The sequence below is a fragment of the Chaetomium fimeti genome, assembly GCF_033439085.1.
Source record: "Chaetomium fimeti strain CBS 168.71 chromosome Unknown B0H64scaffold_3, whole genome shotgun sequence".
Lineage (NCBI taxonomy): Eukaryota > Fungi > Ascomycota > Sordariomycetes > Sordariales > Chaetomiaceae > Chaetomium > Chaetomium fimeti.
This window is the reverse complement of record NW_026944331.1, coordinates 1782292-1798937: the sequence shown is the minus strand read 5'-3', so window position 1 is coordinate 1798937 and position 16646 is coordinate 1782292. Positions and strand designations below refer to the sequence as shown.

At 56.0% G+C, this 16646-nt stretch overlaps 5 protein-coding genes and 1 non-coding gene across 6 annotated transcripts; 3 read left to right on the top strand and 3 right to left on the bottom strand.

The window, feature by feature from the left end:
* Positions 1-5001: 5001 nt before the first annotated feature.
* B0H64DRAFT_118899 (uncharacterized protein) lies at positions 5002-6163 on the top strand. The gene is made up of 3 exons (XM_062797910.1): positions 5002-5644; positions 5790-6069; positions 6126-6163. Exons 1-2 carry the CDS (start codon positions 5048-5050, stop codon positions 5856-5858), a joined length of 666 nt encoding a protein of 221 aa, XP_062660641.1. The 5' UTR covers positions 5002-5047; the 3' UTR covers positions 5859-6069; positions 6126-6163.
* Positions 6164-7102: 939 nt separating this feature from the next.
* B0H64DRAFT_118893 (histone acetyltransferase ELP3-like protein) lies at positions 7103-9388 on the bottom strand. The gene is made up of 2 exons (XM_062797909.1): positions 8921-9388; positions 7103-8863 (listed from the first exon to the last, which is right to left on the bottom strand). The coding sequence occupies exons 1-2, from the start codon at positions 9210-9212 to the stop codon at positions 7290-7292; spliced, it is 1866 nt and encodes a 621-aa protein (XP_062660640.1). The 5' UTR covers positions 9213-9388; the 3' UTR covers positions 7103-7289.
* Positions 9389-9721: 333 nt separating this feature from the next.
* On the top strand, positions 9722-11526 carry B0H64DRAFT_391398 (succinyl-CoA synthetase-like protein). Its single transcript, XM_062803469.1, has 5 exons — positions 9722-10064; positions 10206-10234; positions 10315-10441; positions 10505-10593; positions 10657-11526. Exons 1-5 carry the CDS (start codon positions 9898-9900, stop codon positions 11244-11246), a joined length of 1002 nt encoding a protein of 333 aa, XP_062660639.1. The 5' UTR covers positions 9722-9897; the 3' UTR covers positions 11247-11526.
* Positions 11527-11831: 305 nt separating this feature from the next.
* Positions 11832-13336, bottom strand: B0H64DRAFT_391395 (ubiquitin-conjugating enzyme/RWD-like protein). Its single transcript, XM_062803468.1, has 3 exons — positions 12761-13336; positions 12387-12658; positions 11832-12277 (listed from the first exon to the last, which is right to left on the bottom strand). The coding sequence occupies exons 1-3, from the start codon at positions 13019-13021 to the stop codon at positions 12103-12105; spliced, it is 708 nt and encodes a 235-aa protein (XP_062660638.1). The 5' UTR covers positions 13022-13336; the 3' UTR covers positions 11832-12102.
* A 582-nt stretch (positions 13337-13918) lies between these two features.
* On the top strand, positions 13919-15501 carry B0H64DRAFT_416333 (P-loop containing nucleoside triphosphate hydrolase protein; the record flags this gene model as incomplete). The annotated part of the gene is made up of 4 exons (XM_062805159.1): positions 13919-13921; positions 13977-14048; positions 14136-14945; positions 14995-15501. The coding sequence occupies 4 exons, from the start codon at positions 13919-13921 to the stop codon at positions 15499-15501; spliced, it is 1392 nt and encodes a 463-aa protein (XP_062660637.1).
* Positions 15502-15788: 287 nt separating this feature from the next.
* On the bottom strand, positions 15789-15892 carry B0H64DRAFT_t46. Its single transcript has one exon. It is a non-coding gene; the product is annotated as a tRNA-Met (tRNA).
* Positions 15893-16646: the final 754 nt, after the last annotated feature.

Below are 16646 nucleotides of genomic sequence, written 5' to 3'. Positions count from 1 at the left end.
TGAAGGAAGGCGCGCGAACGAGCCTCTGCAGGTCAGGTTGGAGGTAGACCCGGGAATTGCCTATGGTTATCCGAACCCAGAAGGACCCATGGGTCGATTTGGGTAGCAACAACAACGAAAATGATCTTGCCTCCCCAGCAGCACCCCCAAGCCTGAACATGAAGCCTGAGCCTCTGTGGTCTCGATGTCCGGGAGGGCTTGACCGAAGCGCGGTTGTCCTGAACGGTCGACCACGACGGCCGCTTCGTGAGTGATCCGGGGGGCGGGGGGCGATGAAAAGCTGCTAACAGGAGGATGAAACTGTGAATTAGAGGCCAAGAAAGTATTTAGTTTGAACGGCCCGGGTTCGAATCGGGCACCGTTCACACTCGTTCGCTTAGCCAGCTCGAAAAAAGCATCATGCTTAATGCTGCTCATGTTCCACACATAGCTGAACGAGCAATGGAGATGTCGAAGCTGTTAAGGCCACGCCTGTCTAGAGAAAGGCTAGTGGAGAAGGGCCCTCGACATACCGTCATGAGGCTGGCTTGCGTGAGAAGAGGGGAAAGGACGAGGTGTGACGGGAGGAGAAGCTTACCAATGTCCACATAGCACCCTAGATGGGCTGCACGAATACATGTTTCGAGTTCGGAACGAATGTGTGTATGCATATACACACGCCCATTCTTGGACTCGCTCCTCATGAGCATTACAAGCGACCAAGCAGTTCGAGACGTCATATCTGCCTCCTCAAATCAGCTTCAACGCAGCGCACCTCCTTAGCCGTGGCAATGTGGCTGCCTTCGGAGCTCGTTCCGGAGCTTCAGCCTTCCTCCCTTCATACTTGCTTCTGGGGAGGCTAGCGTTCGCCGGCAGCTGGGGGCTGCTCAAGTCCCCCATTGATCTCGCCCAATGCAAGCATCCGATGCTGCCAAGATGGCGAGAGCCACGGCGCAGGATGTGTTCGCGCAACGTCCCGTCCAGCCACGATACCGGCCGTCAGCCAATTGGAAAGGCAACCAAACCCTTGCGAGATGCATCCGCCCCACCACCGACGCAGCCAGAATGGAGTTCGGCAAGCATGGAGCCGACGGGGATTGCCGATATCGCAGAACGACAGGGCATCGCGAGAGGCGCGAGGACTTGAAGGAATTGTGGAAGGGACAGTAGCGGTTCTCAGGACGGTAAGGGGATTCGGAATGTACGTACAAAGAGTCCGAGCAGGCGCCACTCGGTGCCGCTAAGTGACTACTAGGTAGGTAGGGTAGGTAGTTTAGCGCCGCCGTCGCGCAATTGCTTTACCCCAAGTCGGGGCTCGCGGTTGGCAACTTGGGTGCTCGGTACTGCTGCATGCTGATAGACCTTTGTTGTCTGACCACCGGGCAATCGAGGCCATTCCATTCGCCCCGACCTTTTCGCAATGTTGGTTCGTTCAGACATAGTAGGGGTGAGCCAGCGTTCATTTGTAGAGACCGGGGTTCCCAACCCCGGTAGCTTGTATTGCTTGGGGCGAGTGCTCGTATTGACACCGAGATGGGCGTGTCGCTAAGTTTGACTGTGCCGCGTCTGAGCGTCGCCATGGTTGATGACCCGAGTAAAAGGTAGGGAGGGCAAGCCCAGTGAGACTGAAGCCCAAGGTTGAGCTCCCTCTTGTCTCTAGCCGCTAATTGGTGGCTTAGGGAGACGTGTTGCATTGCTTGAAGTCCGATCAAGCGACTAGCTGCGGGCTTGCTCTTGGATCATCGACAAGCAAGGAGCCAACGGTGCAGGGTCCGGTATGCCACCTGCCATGCGCAGACACAGTGTATCCAGGCGAAGGGAGTTCGTAGGTCATCCCAGCCAGTGATAGATCAAGAGATAAACCCGACTGACTGCTGAACGATGGCAAACCTCCTGCCCAGTGCTAGGTAAATAAACCCACCATGGCGGGGCCAGAGGTAGCGTCGTTTGTAATGTAAGTCGGCAGCAACTGTCGAAATCCCGGTTCTGGTGACTGGTTCGCAGTTTTGGTATGTAAAGCGCCATGTCCCAGCTAGGCTTTTCGCACGCAGGCAACAATGGGCTTAGTGACGTTCGTGGGGACCGCGCCTATGTACCTAGTAATATAACGCGGAGATGACCGTTCAAGGATGAATCGGCGAGCGTCACTTGTTGCTGGTTTAAGACCATGTTGTCGGAGGTCAGAGTAAACGTGTCTGGAGGTGTGCAGTACGCCCACACCCGGCGGCGTGAAGCAAATCTGAAGTCGCCGTCCTCGAGGGAGATCATGTCGAAAAGACGGGCCCAGCTCCGGCTTTCTCCTGAGACACACACCGAGTTAGTCAACCATTCGATGGTATTAGCGAGAGAAAGAGATGTGGAAGAAAAGCTAACCCACCACCATCAGCGATCCATCCTGTCTTCAATCGAAAACCCAAAGGGCGGCGTGTCTGTAGCTCGGCGGCCGTGAGATACGTCCATACACGACAGGTATGGCCAACAGCGTTCAAGGACGCGGAGGGGTTGGATGGGCTCGTAAGTCTCGCGGAGTTGATGTGTCGGGAGAGAACTTGAACCTGGAAGACCAACAAAGGGGCGAGAGAAAGGGATGGAAGGAAAGTGAAAGTCACCAGGAAGTTGGGACTCAAACCTGCATCCTTGGGTGACGTGGTGGGCCTAACCGCCTAAGAGAGAATCGGTGAAGGGACTGGGCCTCCAGTATTCCGCCCCAAAACGTGATAGAGCCATTTTCGTTTCTTTTGTTTTATTCCGTGACGCGCCTTTTGGTACCTTCTTTCCCCTCTCGGTGTGTGTGTGTGCGCCGTCAAGCGATGTCATTGGCTGACCATGGTCCCTCCGCCGTGAGCCTGCATCAAGGAGTTCTCAACGGGGTATCAACGGCAGGTAATGATACGTCCAAGAGTGCTCTGCTCCCCAATCAAGCCTAAACGAGCCAAGGTGAGCCCTTTGGTTGAGACATGCAACATGGTGAAGCAACCCGGGATCCTGGTCACCGCTTTACCGCATCTCAAAGCCCCCCTAGGTACCGTCCCGCCCGCTCTCCCGTTTTTTTTTCCCTTTTTCATTTCGCTAAATTGCCCGTTTTGGCCGCCGCATTCTTCTATACGAATAGTCATCTATGTCTCACGACTATTCTGTTGCCGGTTTGCCAGGAAGCTAAGCTATTTTGATCCCTGAGCCCACCCCCCATGCGGGTAGCTGAAAACTTTAATCTCCTTCCGGTCTGCTGGGCTTGGGTTTTTGCAGGTGATCAGCGCCCAGGGGACAGGGAGGACGAAGGCAAGCAGGCTCCGGCCTGCTCATTACCTCCGATCGAAAAACTCTGTTCGAGGTTGGCAAGAGACACGTCAGTCAACCTTCCAGCCATTCCCACTCGATCTCTTGCCCGGGCACGCGGTGCGGTGAGAGACTTGGACAGCCACCAATGGAGCTCCTTCCCGAATCTTCCCCCCTGCATCCAGTCCAGCTCCGTTGCTTCTTCTCAGAATATGGCCTATCACTTTGCCACTGCGGCGGCTCCCGTCCGATGCTTCACTGCAGCGGAAGCCCCCCGGCTGTTGGTCCGGGGACTGCAGAATCATTCGGCCCACAGGGTCAAGCCAACTCAAGGGGATTCCGCCTCGCTTCTCCCATCCTCGACCGTGAACCATTCTCCTTATCGTCAGTGCCCCTGGTCTTCAGCCTCTTGTCCGCCTGGGTTTGCGCTCACTTGTTCTCGGAGCATGGGTCATTCGTTATCTCAAGGACTTATGGGAGACCTCTTGGTATTAATGAAGACTCTGCCCGGAACTAGCCCCGGTTTCCGCCACTGGCTCTCAAGGGCGTGTGCTCTATGTGTAGCGCATGGTATTGTATGGTACATAAACCTAAGGATAGTGACGTTTACACAGAATAAGAAAGAAACAGACAGTCAGAGAATATGCACCAGCCCAGAATGGGGTAGCTGATCTTCGATTGCAAAAGCTTCCCCGGCGACACTGGGTCTATAAAGGGGCGAGAGAACGATGGCCGTTGTCGAAATTCACTGCATTCGCAACTCGCACGACCGCCCGTCAACAAGATCACCAGGATAGAGCCATCATTTGCGCCGACGAGATGTGTAGGTCCCGTCCTTGCCACCCCAAATCAGCGTGTGGAGGTCCCGTCCGTACTCATGACTTGTGTTCCGTTAAAGCTCGCGACAATACTCTGAAGAACGAGGGGTCAAGGCGCGTAATCGACAAGCTGCTTCGCGGAATCGGCGCGTGGGCCCAGTTTGTGCGAGTCGACGCAACCGAGGACGACGAGATAGTTCTTACACCTCCGTATTCAGGTAAGTTCCATCTGAACCGACTTCCATCTGAGACGACACTCACCCACCCCCTCAGTCGGGTTGCCCTAAGCTTAACCATCATCAATAGTTTGGGGGATTCTGAATCGTCACAACATCATGAATCAATCTTCGCCTTATTCCCCGCCGTGGGATCCCTTGCAGGTTCATTACCTGCCGGATTACGGGTTGGGATCCGGCATTCGCGAATAAACGGTAAAACGGAAGCGGAAGCGTGAGAGGCCGAGACAAAACTCTTATCATTCAACGGGCGCGGTTTAAAAACGGTGGATGTTTTGTGGGTGGTGGGTAGTACAAGAAAATAAACTGTGTCTGTGCGTGTTCAAAATAAAAACAACGCGGATTGTGGCCGGCAACGTTGCGTTATTTGACCGGGCAGTGAGTGGCAAGCGCGTTATGCACACGAAAAGCAACTCGGGCTCGGGGGTCGCAGCCCTGAAGAACTCGGCGCACAGCACTGAAGACGGTTGGAAAGGCCCTTGTGCGGCTCTTCCATGCGAAACAGGGGCGGGGAGCCGGGTCGAGAACTGAGGCGACCGGCCCGAGATTGCCCTCTTCCGTTCTCACCACTGCCTGGGTCCGTAAACGGCAAAAGGCTGGGCGTTGTTTCTAGGCTGCATGCTGCAAAAAGGAATCGGGAAATAACGCTGTCGTTTCCTCAGTGATCCCCAAGGGCCCCACGCAGAGAATGGGCACTCAAGAACTGCAAGAGTTCCAACATGAAATGCTTTTGGCCCGATGGAATGCCTGGGGGGTTGGCTTAATCAACTGCAGGCAGACATCAGGTCCAGGCGGGCTGAACCCGGGGCGCCTGGGAGGTCGCTGGAAAGCCTTGGATGGGGGGCCTTCGACCGCGTGGCCGACAAATACATTTCCCTTTTTCAGTTTAGGCCCGGGCTCCGAAAGAAAACAAGTCATCAGCAGATGACCTTCCAAAGCCGTTTCTGTCCTGTCTCTCAATTCTGTCCAAGTCCTCCTGAGAAACGGAAAACGGCCTCTCGCGCGCGTTCACCGGCAAAAGCCGCAACATCCGTCAGACTGGGAGTTTACAATGGAGCACCACATCGACACGCAAGATCCATCAGTTGCTGCCTTGTCCCCGAGCCGCCTGTACGGAGACACCCGGTCAATGCGTCCGCTTCTTCCCCAAAAGCAATCAGCCAAATCCCCAGATGTTGTTGTCTTTTGACGCTCAGTTGCATCTTTCAGTCGGAACCGCGCACCCGTGCCTCCTCTTCCCAACGTACCCGTTCGGTCCTGGAATTTATCGGTGGAATAGCAGCCCAATCTAGCATTCCCAGAGGCAGCAACACGCAACATCTCTGTCCAAAAGTCGTGAGGCTCTTTTTCTTATAGCCACCCCTTCCTCTTGTTGACATCGTGGAGCCTGTTGGCCAACTCAAACCATTCGCCAACAACTGGTGACGACAATACCCGACAAAAGAGAACCAGAGACTTACTGACGTCTCCAAACCCGCAGGTGTCCCAAACATCCATGCCGACCTGTCGACTCCCACGCCGGGGGAGACATAGCCACGAACAACCCTGAGCACTCCCACCCCCTCCAATCCTTTGAAGAACCTCGGCCGTACCCACTCCCTCGTGTGCAAGAATCGACCGAGAGGCTGTCGACTGCTAGATGGAAGGGCCCTTTGTAGAGTGGGACTGACAAAGCCCCGGCCTGAGGAGCAAACCTCGACGTTCTCCCTTTTATCTCCCCCATCTCTGCTGTTCCAAAGGCTGCCGAACAGGTCACAGAGGTAAGAGGCGGACGGCCCCCGACCCAGAAAGCACAGTGACTAACCTAAACCGGCAGGTTTTAGGTACGGCCTTGGATACAGAGGTCGGCGTCCGGAAACGACGGTGTGTGGCGCGCAGTCGGTGGCGGGAGATGGCGTTGTTAAGGACAAGGGGATTATCACGGCGGGTGTGATGATGGTCCGCAAGAGTGAGCACCCTCCCTTCCCTCGTCGGCCCATTCCGCTGCCCCTTAACAATGCGGCTTAGTGTTAACACGATCCATTCGCAGGTCAACTTGGAACTGGATCCTTTTCGAGACTACCACGAAAAGTCCAAACAATACGATCGATGAAGCGCGCAAGCGGGCACGGCGCCCGAGATCCTTGGTGATGCAATCTATGTACGAGCGATGCCCGTGGAGACAGCCAAATTCGATAACTACGGCTACCGCAGCCAGTTATTCAATCCCCGGTGCCCTTTGAGTTGCTCCCCCCTCCACGGCCGGGTGCCTGGCTTGGAATTGGTTTTCAGGGCCGGCATGGAAGAGAAGCTGTATTCAATGAGCTCCGCCTTCTTGGAGCTGCCCATTATCCCTCCGAATATGTGCCAACCCTCTGACTCGAACGTCTTCGCAGTCCCCGTCCCAGAAAAATAGATATTGGTAGTCGGGCTACTATATAACGCTGCTAGTCCAGCGAGTCTCATTCCACAGGACGTCCTCGAGCTGCATGCCCACGTGCTCGCTACGTCCACTCAGCTCCAACACGATTCGCAGCTGGGGCCCGCTCTCTGCAACCACATTTGAGCTGGCCGCATTGGCTCCCTACCTACCTACCTACACAGTAGGGACCGACCTGCCTGCCGCCGTGAGCTGAATCTGCGGATGTTGACGGATTTGTAAAATATTAATATGGACTCGGGCATAGGCGCTCCGAACTCGAGCGCGTGAATAATATACACTATCGACGCCGACACTTGTGTTCGCCTTCTCGCAAATTCTAAACGCGGCGCACGAGCTGGTCGGGGTAAGCAAGCACCCTGGCCAATAACTAGTGCGAGCATATTCCCCGGCAAGATTGCCGTATGCAGAACGGTGCCGGGATATGGGTGAAGCGTCGTGGGTATCGTGCTTCTGCCCTAAGTTGGCGACTGTCTATCGTGTGCAATATTGACCATTGTCCCTCTCGGGCTCAAAACCGAAAGAAGGCAACGCATACCAGAAACCCGTGCAAATTTTGAACTACCTAAGTATCCAGTCATGACAGATGGTAGTTGCCGCCAACGCCTCCCAAGTCATGCATGCTGATGTCGCCCAACGCCAAGATGCCCTGAAGCCGGCCCCCAAATATTCTCCCAGTCGGTTTTGATGCCGCCTACCGGCCCCGTTTATTCCTCCGGCCCCGGCCTCCCATCGAGATACTTGCTCATGTAAGGGCCGTCCAACCAGTACCCCCAGCTTGGCATAATAGCTCCGGACACCCACCCCCGAGATCACACTCATCTTCTCACTCCCATGCTCCTCGCGCGCGATGCGCTCCGCCTCCTCCATCAACAGCGTCCCAAAACCCTGATGCTGAAACTTCCTCGGATCACGCGCATGCACCGGCACCGCCATACCATAAACATGCAGCTCGCGCACCAGACTGGTCGGCTGGCCGGTCAGTTCCTCGCGGAAGGTGTACTTCTCGCTGCACTTGCGCAGGCGCAGCAGGGCGACGAGGATGTCCTGCTTGGGGTCCTCGTAGGCGAGGAAGGTCTCCCAGCCGCCGTTGGCCGCGTAGTCGCGCCGCACGAGCTCGATCTGGTTGGGCCGGATCTTGTGCTTGACCTCGTTGACGCCCACCTCGCGCGTGCGCACGTCGCGGCACGTCGTGCCAAAGTCCATCATGCGCGCCAGCGCCAGCTCTCGCAGGTTGCCGTTCTCTACCCCCGACGAGACCAGCGGCATGGGGATGTCGCGCTGCACACGGTAGATGCGGGTCCAAGGGGGCACGAGCGCGAGGATGCGTGCTACTAGGTCGATTAGCCCGTTGGGCGTGTAGTTCTGATAGCGGCCTGTGCGCCAGAGCTCGTAGAGTCCCGTGCCGCGGATCACCAGCGTCGGGTAGATCTTGAGGCCGTCGGTGCGGAAGGCGGGGGACTCGAAATACTCCTTGAACTGGTCCAGGTCGCGCTCCATCCCGACGTTGGGTAGGTCGGGCATCATGTGGCTGACGACTTTGAACCCGGCATCTTTGGAAAGGCAGAAGGTCTCGGCCACGGCCGCCACCGTGTGGCCACGGTTAGTGTCGCGAGCCACGTCTTCGTACAGTGACTGAACACCGACTTCGAGGCGAGTGCAGCCGTACCGCAGCATGCTGGAAAGGTGTGGTTGGAGGCAGTAATCCGGCCGTGTCTCGATGGTGATCCCCACGCACTTGATGCTGCTTTGTTCGCCGGCCCGGACGGCCTCGTCCACATTTAGCGTCCCGTATCCGCTGAGTGCGTTGTGAAGCTGCGATATGAACTCGTCCCTGTACGATTCCGGCAACGACATAAATGTCCCTCCCATGATGATGAATTCCACTTTATCCACCGAGTGGCCGAGTGCCTTGAGCTGGTCGACTCGCCCGCGAGCCTGTTCAAAGGGGTCGTAGCGGGCGCGAATGGCTCGCATAGATGTTGGTTCATAGCCGGTATATGACTGTGTACTATATTCGAAGTCTGAGTCCGGGCCGCCTGGGCAGTAGACGCAGATGTTTCCAGTGTAGGCGATGTGAGGACAACGATGTGGCTTGCACATGACAGCCACCACAGCGATACCGGATGATGTACCTAGTGAATGTTAGTCGTCTAACATCTCCTCCAATCCTCAAACAACGGGGAACTCACGGATAGGCTTTGCTACAAGCCTCGGGAGAATGTACTTCTTGTAATGCTCAGGTACTGCCGCGATGATGGCCGTGAGAGGCGGCACATTGTTGATCTTGTGCTTTTTGGCGAACTTGGATCGAAGCGTATTTAGGTTGATATCTTTTCGAGGCCGACTCGGGTCCCTAGCCGCCTCATGGTCTTCTATCAAGGCACTGGCAATGTCTGCACAGCACCGAAGGAAGCGCTCGTTCTCTGGGGGGAGGTTTGCCTCCTTCTTGCGGATCGTCGCTGTTACGGTTGTGGTCGCCATCGCGAGTGTGGGGGGCTAGCGAGCCCTGTCGAGTGTCAAAAAGCAAGCGGGAGTCGTAGTAGTGACGGCGTCGGCGGAAGATAAGCGAATAGGTGTACCTTATGTCGGTTTATATTCGCGAATCGAAGGGCCCGGCTCCTGTTGAGGATGTTTCTTCTTTAATGGATTGGTGTGTCACAGTTCAAGATCTGTTGGTAATTTTGGCGGGGTCAAACCGTCGTAACATGAAATGGAAATACAACAGGATGGTATTGTTAAACACACGGCTCCCGTATTCGCGAAAAGACGCCTGCACGGGCCACAAGAGGAGCAATTTCTGGACATGGCCCGTGCACAGCTCTCCGTTCCACGTGGGGCCGAGCCCCGGAAGGTCCCGACCTTGTGCCGGAGCCAAGGCCGGCGGGTTTCATCGGAAAAATACCACCGCCGCAATTGCCGAGGATTCACATCTGAGCCAATGGCAGCAGGCGAGCCCTTGCTTGTCAGATCGAGGGGCCCCGTTGGTTGGAGCTGGACAATTTTGGGCAAGGTCGCGGGTTGGAGAGAAATGACGAAGGCTGTTGCATCCCGTTAAACGACACCCTTGATCAAGCCATCACCATTCTGCATTGGCTCTTTCCTCCCGCTCACCTTGCTCCGACGACCTCCCTTCGATTCCTCCGTTGCTCGCTTCAGAAACAACACAATGCAGGCATTCTCAAGGCAATCGCGGCCCGCGGGCGCTCTCCTGCGACAGCTTGCCCAGAGGAACTACAGCTCCTCCGCCTCCCCCTATGCTGCGACCATCCAGAACCTTCGCATCAACGGCGACACCAAGGTCCTCTACCAGGGTTTCACTGGCAAGCAGGGAACGTGAGTACCAAATATTCACCCGCTTCTTTCGCGCTGCAAGCCCCCCGCGCGGTCTATCGTGGGGTCGCAGTTTACCAACCTGCGCAGAGAGAGCCAGGGGTTGTTTTGAGGAGTCAAGGCTAACGGCGACTGTTATGACAGATTCCACGCGCAACAGGCGATCGATTATGGTAATTCTACCTGAAACCGAGCGAGGACAAACCAGATAGCGGCGGGCGAGCATTGGATCTAATACGCGCGATTTGTTCAGGCACCAAGGTTGTTGGCGGCACCAACCCCAAGAAGGCCGGCCAAACGCATCTTGGCCTCCCCGTTTTCGCCAACGTCGGCGAAGCTGTGAAGGAGACGGGCGCAAATGCGACGGCCATTTTCGTGCCGTAAGGAAACTCTTAAAACAGCTCACCCGAGGCAAGCCGCGCTAACAAGGTGCGGATCAACAGGCCCCCACTCGCCGCTGCCGGTATTGAAGAGGCTATCGCCGCCGAGGTCCCGCTCGTTGTGTGCATCACTGAGGGCATCCCCCAGCATGGTCAGTCGCGAGCAGGAGAATGAACCGACGCAGATGTGGACAAGAGTTTTGACATGGTTTCAGACATGGTGCGCATCACCTCGATGCTCAAGTCGCAGAGCAAGACCCGCCTTGTGGGCCCCAACTGCCCTGGTATCATCGCACCCGGACAGTGCAAGATCGGCATCATGCCCGGCTTCATCCACAAGCGCGGCCGCATCGGCATCGTCAGCCGCTCCGGCACCCTGACCTACGAGGCCGTCAACCAGACCACCAACGCCGGCCTGGGCCAGTCGCTCGTCGTCGGCATCGGCGGCGACCCCTTCAGCGGCACCAACTTCATCGACTGCCTCAAGGTCTTCCTCGAGGACGCCGAGACGGACGGCATCATCATGATTGGCGAGATCGGCGGTTCCGCCGAGGAGGACGCCGCCGACTTCATCCGCGAGAACAACACCGTCAACGGCGGCAAGCCCGTCGTGTCCTTCATCGCCGGTATCTCGGCGCCCCCCGGCCGCCGCATGGGCCACGCCGGCGCCATCGTGTCCGGCGGCAAGGGCGGTGCCGACTCCAAGATCAAGGCGCTCGAGTCGGCCGGCGTCATCGTCGAGCGGTCGCCCGCCGGTCTGGGCAAGGCCCTCCGCGACGAGTTCGTCAGGCGCGATCTTCTCTAAATCACGAGCGCCATAGTATCATGGTAATGCTATCCCGGCGCTGGCCTTGTACATGATGTTGGTCCTTTCTTTTGTCACCGTGAGTGAATGCGGAGGGTGGCTAGAGAGGAGCGGTCAGTTGTGAGAGTAAGGAGAGTACGCTCAGGGAGCGGGGTGAAACTAAGGCATTAGCAAACTTATAGACTGGGGGGAACTTGGTGGTTTGGCATAATACGTTGTGCATTATGAGCCTCTTGTTTTTTTATCGTGCATTTCACCAACATGCTTCGAGGTCCGTCTACCGATGAGTTTATGATGTGCTATTTTCCCACCCTTGAGCCCGCGTTAGGAAGACTGGGGCATACTATGGTATTGTTTCGCGGTTCGGAGGGGCGGCCACGCAACCGTGGGTGCTTTCCGGGTTAGGCTGAGCAGGTTGAGTGTGGGAGGCTCACGTCAGCTTCCGTTTCGACACTACCAAAACAGATCCGGAGAGGTATTGTGATGGCGAGGGGTAATCGTTTCCTACCCAACATGAACACCGCACTCGGTGCTTCTCGAAAGAGTGGGTTCAGGACTGCCCGCCTGGCGAGGTGGCTGTTGAGACGTGTTGGAAGCAATGGGTTGCATTTAGATTCCGTCTAAGTAATGAAAAGAAAACAAGCACGGAGCCCCATGAAATTGTCCACCTGTGCGCCATCCGTAAACTCCTTTCCTTATGCGTATAGGGACAAGTAGGATCGGGCTCTGCCTGCCGGATACCCCCAGCACCGCACATCTCCTCGTGCCCGTCGCAACAATGTCAACCGCCCAGTGGAGCGTAGCCTAACTACGCTACGGTCCAATCGCTGATTATTTCGCACGCCTGTTGGTCCTGCTACTGCTCTCCGAGGAGCCGAGCGGTGATATCGCCCATATACGCCTCCTCCAGCTCATAGTCCTCGCCCCCGTTGCGGTCGATACCCACAAAGATGAACGCATCGACCACGGCGTCAACCTCGAAGCCCATGTTGACAAAGCGATCCACCAGTTCCTTATTATACCCTTTGTATCTGTAAGAGTAACGGCAAACGCCCGTCCATTATCAGCACGGTCCTTAACCCACAACTAGTAATGTCTCCAGTCCCAGTTAAACCTTGCCGTATCGAATAGGAAACGTACCGTGACGGGTCATCCTTGACAACGGGCGCGGTTGACTTTTCGTAGTTGTGTGTGAGCGTCTCCCTCCGCGGGGCACCGGCGTACTTGACGGCCCAGTCGTGGGCTTTGGCGGCAAACTCGTTAGGTTGTTCCATCATCATCTTTGCCACCTCGGCGTCTTGCGGGTCCTTGGGGTTCGGCGACTCGAGCAGCATGCGCAGCGAGATTAGCGCCATCTTAATGGTGCCCACGGGCGACCATCCCGAGCCGAGCGTGTCGAGGCAAATAGCTCCCTGGTAAGCGCCGCAAGTTAGCTTCTGTCGCCCTGTTGTGCCCGAGTTTGCCCTGCCCCGCCCTCCGTTTGCTTCCTGCCTTGCTGTGACGCTCGGACCTACCGTCACACTGCTGACGTTTGGGTGCCAGATCTTGGTGTCGAACTTCATAATGGGCGATTTGAACGGGTACATGTCGGGGACGACGATATCGATTTGGTAGGTGCCCCCCGCATACGGCGTGTCGGGCGGCCCTGGAAAAGTTCCCTTGAGGTGCGTCAAGTTGGAGGGGTCGATGGGGTTCGCCAGCACGCCCGAGTTATCCTTGTCATTGTGGATGTCGGCTAGCTCCTTCGCAATCCGGCGCTCGCGGGTGGTGGCCATGGCGGTCGGCGATGTCCAGGGACAGGAGTTGGAGTGCTCGCTGGTGGTTGTGGTTCGGCTACACCTGGTTGAGCCTGCGGTTTCGCGGCGGAAGACGATGGATGGGTGGGGAGATCATCCGGGGGCAAGTACTTCGGTACTTCTTGGAGGGGTCGGGTAGCGGTGAAAGGTGGTTCGCTGAAACTTGGGGCAGTGACAAGGGCACGGAGGCTTGCTGGTATTTTTCTAGCCTGGACACTGATAAACTCTACTGCCTGGCGTTGATGTGAATAAAATTTGATCGAATGTTTCGGTATTGCTATAGAATCCGGAACAGGCTCTCCCAAACTCTTTATCGTGTTCTCGGTCGGTTGGTCTTTCCATCCCCCGCACCGAACTAACACCAAACCCGTCTCCATTGCGAGCCAGATGATTCATGAGCAAGGCGTTTCGGGCGGGCAAGGCACTTCGGGTCTCAGCTCCGATAAAGGGAGAACAGCCTTGCTCCCTTGGTACACGCCGAAGCAGCAGCCCTGCAACTGTAGCATTAATAACACCCGGCTTAGGCTCTTACACGGGGCAGTACAGATTACATACACAACCAGCCTTCAGCTGATGGCGGGCTGGAAGAAGACGGTTTGATATCATTGGTGGTGGGGCATCTTCAGACCCACTCGCTAGTTGGCGCGTCGCTCTGCCGCCTGGCGACTCCCAACAAAGCTCGCCTCAAGCTCGCACTGACCATCGACATCACCTCGACCAACAAACCCCAAGACCCGCCGTCTGGTCACTTATCGCCCGCATCATCAAACCACGCCTTGGGAGCATTCAGTAACACACCCTGTGTGTAAATAAACCTCGTCGTACCAAAGGCAGTCGTTTGCCCCGTAGCTTCGACCGAGGTCGCACACGAGCACCATGGTAGAGTTGCCCGAATCGGCTATGGTTGCGGAATGGGTTCTGACGATCTTTGTAGGGCCAGAATCAATCCGGCATGGGCGGAGGTATGGGTGGGGGAAAGGATGGGCGAGATGACAAGGACAAGAAGGTTCGAGTTCCTGAGGATTCAGGTGGCCATCTACCACGGTCAACCAAATCATCACCAGCACGTTGCTAACCAGCCTCGCCGCAATAGAAGGACAAACCCAAGTATGAACCGCCCCCGAGGCCGACCGCGCGCATCGGTCGCAAGAAGAAGAGGGCCGGCGGCACCAGCGCTGCCGCGAAGATGCCACCCGTCTACCCGACGAGCCGATGCAAGCTCCGACTGCTGCGCATGCAACGTATCCACGATCACCTGCTGCTCGAGGAGGAGTACGTCGAGAACCAGGAGCGCCTTCGAAAAGCGAAAGCCGTCAAGGACAACTCCGCGCCCACTTCAGAGCTGGAATCCACAGACCGGGTCGCCGACGAGCGCAGCCGTGTTGACGACATGCGGGGTAGCCCGATGGGGGTCGGCACGCTCGAGGAGATGATCGACGACGACCACGCCATCGTTTCTAGCACCACTGGACCGGAGTACTATGTCAGCATCATGAGTTTTGTTGACAAGGACCTGCTGGAGCCCGGTGCCAGTGTACTCTTGCACCACAAAACCGTCAGCATCGTCGGCGTCCTCACAGACGACACAGACCCGCTTGTGAGCGTCATGAAGCTGGACAAGGCGCCCACGGAGTCGTACGCGGATATTGGTGGTTTGGAGCAACAGATTCAGGAGGTGCGGGAGTCCGTCGAACTACCTTTGTTGCACCCCGAGCTGTACGAGGAGATGGGCATCAAGCCGCCCAAGGGTGTCATCCTCTACGGTGCGCCCGGTACCGGAAAGACTCTTCTAGCCAAGGCCGTGGCCAACCAGACCTCTGCTACGTTCTTGCGCATTGTCGGAAGCGAGTTGATCCAGAAGTACCTCGGCGATGGTCCCCGGTTGGTCCGCCAGTTGTTCCAGGTAAGCTTCGCCCAAATATTCACCACGAGCTTGCGCTAACGCAGTTTAGGTTGCCGCTGAGAACGCCCCGTCAATCGTCTTCATTGACGAGATCGACGCCATTGGCACGAAACGTTACGACTCTACATCGGGTGGCGAGCGCGAAGTGCAGCGGACTATGCTGGAGCTGCTTAACCAGCTCGACGGCTTCGACGACCGCGGTGACGTGAAGGTTATCATGGCCACCAACAAGATCGAGACGCTCGATCCCGCCCTCATCCGGCCGGGCCGTATTGACCGCAAGATCTTGTTCGAGAACCCCGACCAAAACACCAAGCGCAAGATCTTCACACTGCACACGAGCAAAATGTCTCTTAACGAGGACGTCGACCTGGAGGAGTTTATCGCCCAGAAGGACGACCTATCCGGCGCCGACATCAAGGCCATCTGCTCCGAAGCCGGTCTCATGGCTCTCCGGGAGCGCCGCATGCGCGTGCAGATGGCCGACTTCCGCTCCGCCCGTGAGCGGGTATTGCGTACGAAGCAGGAGGGTGAGCCGGAGGGCTTGTATCTGTAATGTCCGTGTATGAGGAGAGACCGTCCGCTTCGCGGAGGGTTTAGCAGAATGCAAATAGACCAGCGAACCTTCAAGTCGAGAAGGTGTTGTGGGGATCACCCCGTGCCTTGTGCTCTGTCGAACGTTGTGCGGCGATGTGACTGACGAGGGAACACTGACCCATATGACGTAGGAACCAGGGCAACCACCCCCGCCGCAATCCTCCCCGACGCCGCCGACGACCCTTGACCAACAGTTCCTTTACGACTCCGACAAGTTCCAAAAAGGGATGTCAAGCAAAAGGAAAATGGGAACTGTGAGGCTCGAACTCACGACCTCAGGATATTTTCGATTTGCCACCGAATCATACAGCAGTATGAGACCTGCGCTCTTCCAACTGAGCCAAGCTCCCGTTGTGATTCGTTGAGAGACCTGCACCGGATTCCGGCCCCACATCACCAAGTTCGGCGGCGGGCGGCGCCCGGTCGTCTTGTCAACGACATTGTTTAACATCAGCCCCTTACATCTCCCTCCTCTTAGCCTTTCGAGAAAGTTCTATTGCTAATAAGCTTGGTCTTAGAATATATTAGGGGTTTAGGATATTAGGGCTACATTGTAGCATATACGAAACTGAGGGTAGATAGGTAATTATATCCTACCTTACGATGGTAATTAAGAATTGCAGCGCGAATTACTTATAATAAGGAGCCTTAAAACTTATAAAAAGTCTATAGAATAAGCAATTATCTTACTTCCTTACGGTATAAATCTTCAGTGGGTGTACGAAACTACGATGATTGTAACAAAGGAGGGTAAAGTCTAAGATTAAGTAGTTTTGTCAATGTACTTTTTAGTTTATATGACACGCAGTTCAGTGAGATGAACGACTCAACGATCGAAATAACCTTTTCTTATGCCTTTTCTTCACCTCTTGCGTAAGTACCGGTTAGCTAAAGTTTCTCCTCTCAACGGATGGGGTTTACAATGTTACCCACATCCAGAAAGCAATGGAGCAGACCGGACATTGCCTGGGAACGTACGACGCTTCCTAAGCGAACGTGACCTGGAGAGTCTTAAACTCTTCATTGACGATGACGAGATGCATGCAGTGGGGATGGTCTGTTATTGGGATGGGTGAACTCGAGTGTCAAATTGCATATGCCCAA

Excerpts from the sequence above, each read along its gene's own strand:
- B0H64DRAFT_118899 (XM_062797910.1), top strand. The coding sequence starts at position 5,048 with ATGGAATGCCTGGGGGGTTGGCTTAATCAACTGCAGGCAGACATCAGG. Across the intron at positions 5,645-5,789 it reads AACATCTCTGTCCAAAAGTC|GTGTCCCAAACATCCATGCC; the intron begins GTGAGGCTCTTT and ends CCAAACCCGCAG.
- B0H64DRAFT_118893 (XM_062797909.1), bottom strand. The coding sequence starts at position 9,212 with ATGGCGACCACAACCGTAACAGCGACGATCCGCAAGAAGGAGGCAAAC. Across the intron at positions 8,864-8,920 it reads GCTTGTAGCAAAGCCTATCC|GTACATCATCCGGTATCGCT; the intron begins GTGAGTTCCCCG and ends AACATTCACTAG.
- B0H64DRAFT_391398 (XM_062803469.1), top strand. The coding sequence starts at position 9,898 with ATGCAGGCATTCTCAAGGCAATCGCGGCCCGCGGGCGCTCTCCTGCGA. Across the intron at positions 10,235-10,314 it reads GCAACAGGCGATCGATTATG|GCACCAAGGTTGTTGGCGGC; the intron begins GTAATTCTACCT and ends CGATTTGTTCAG. Across the intron at positions 10,442-10,504 it reads GCGACGGCCATTTTCGTGCC|GCCCCCACTCGCCGCTGCCG; the intron begins GTAAGGAAACTC and ends GCGGATCAACAG.
- B0H64DRAFT_391395 (XM_062803468.1), bottom strand. The coding sequence starts at position 13,021 with ATGGCCACCACCCGCGAGCGCCGGATTGCGAAGGAGCTAGCCGACATC. Across the intron at positions 12,659-12,760 it reads CAAACGTCAGCAGTGTGACG|GGAGCTATTTGCCTCGACAC; the intron begins GTAGGTCCGAGC and ends GGCGCTTACCAG. Across the intron at positions 12,278-12,386 it reads GTCAAGGATGACCCGTCACG|ATACAAAGGGTATAATAAGG; the intron begins GTACGTTTCCTA and ends TTACTCTTACAG.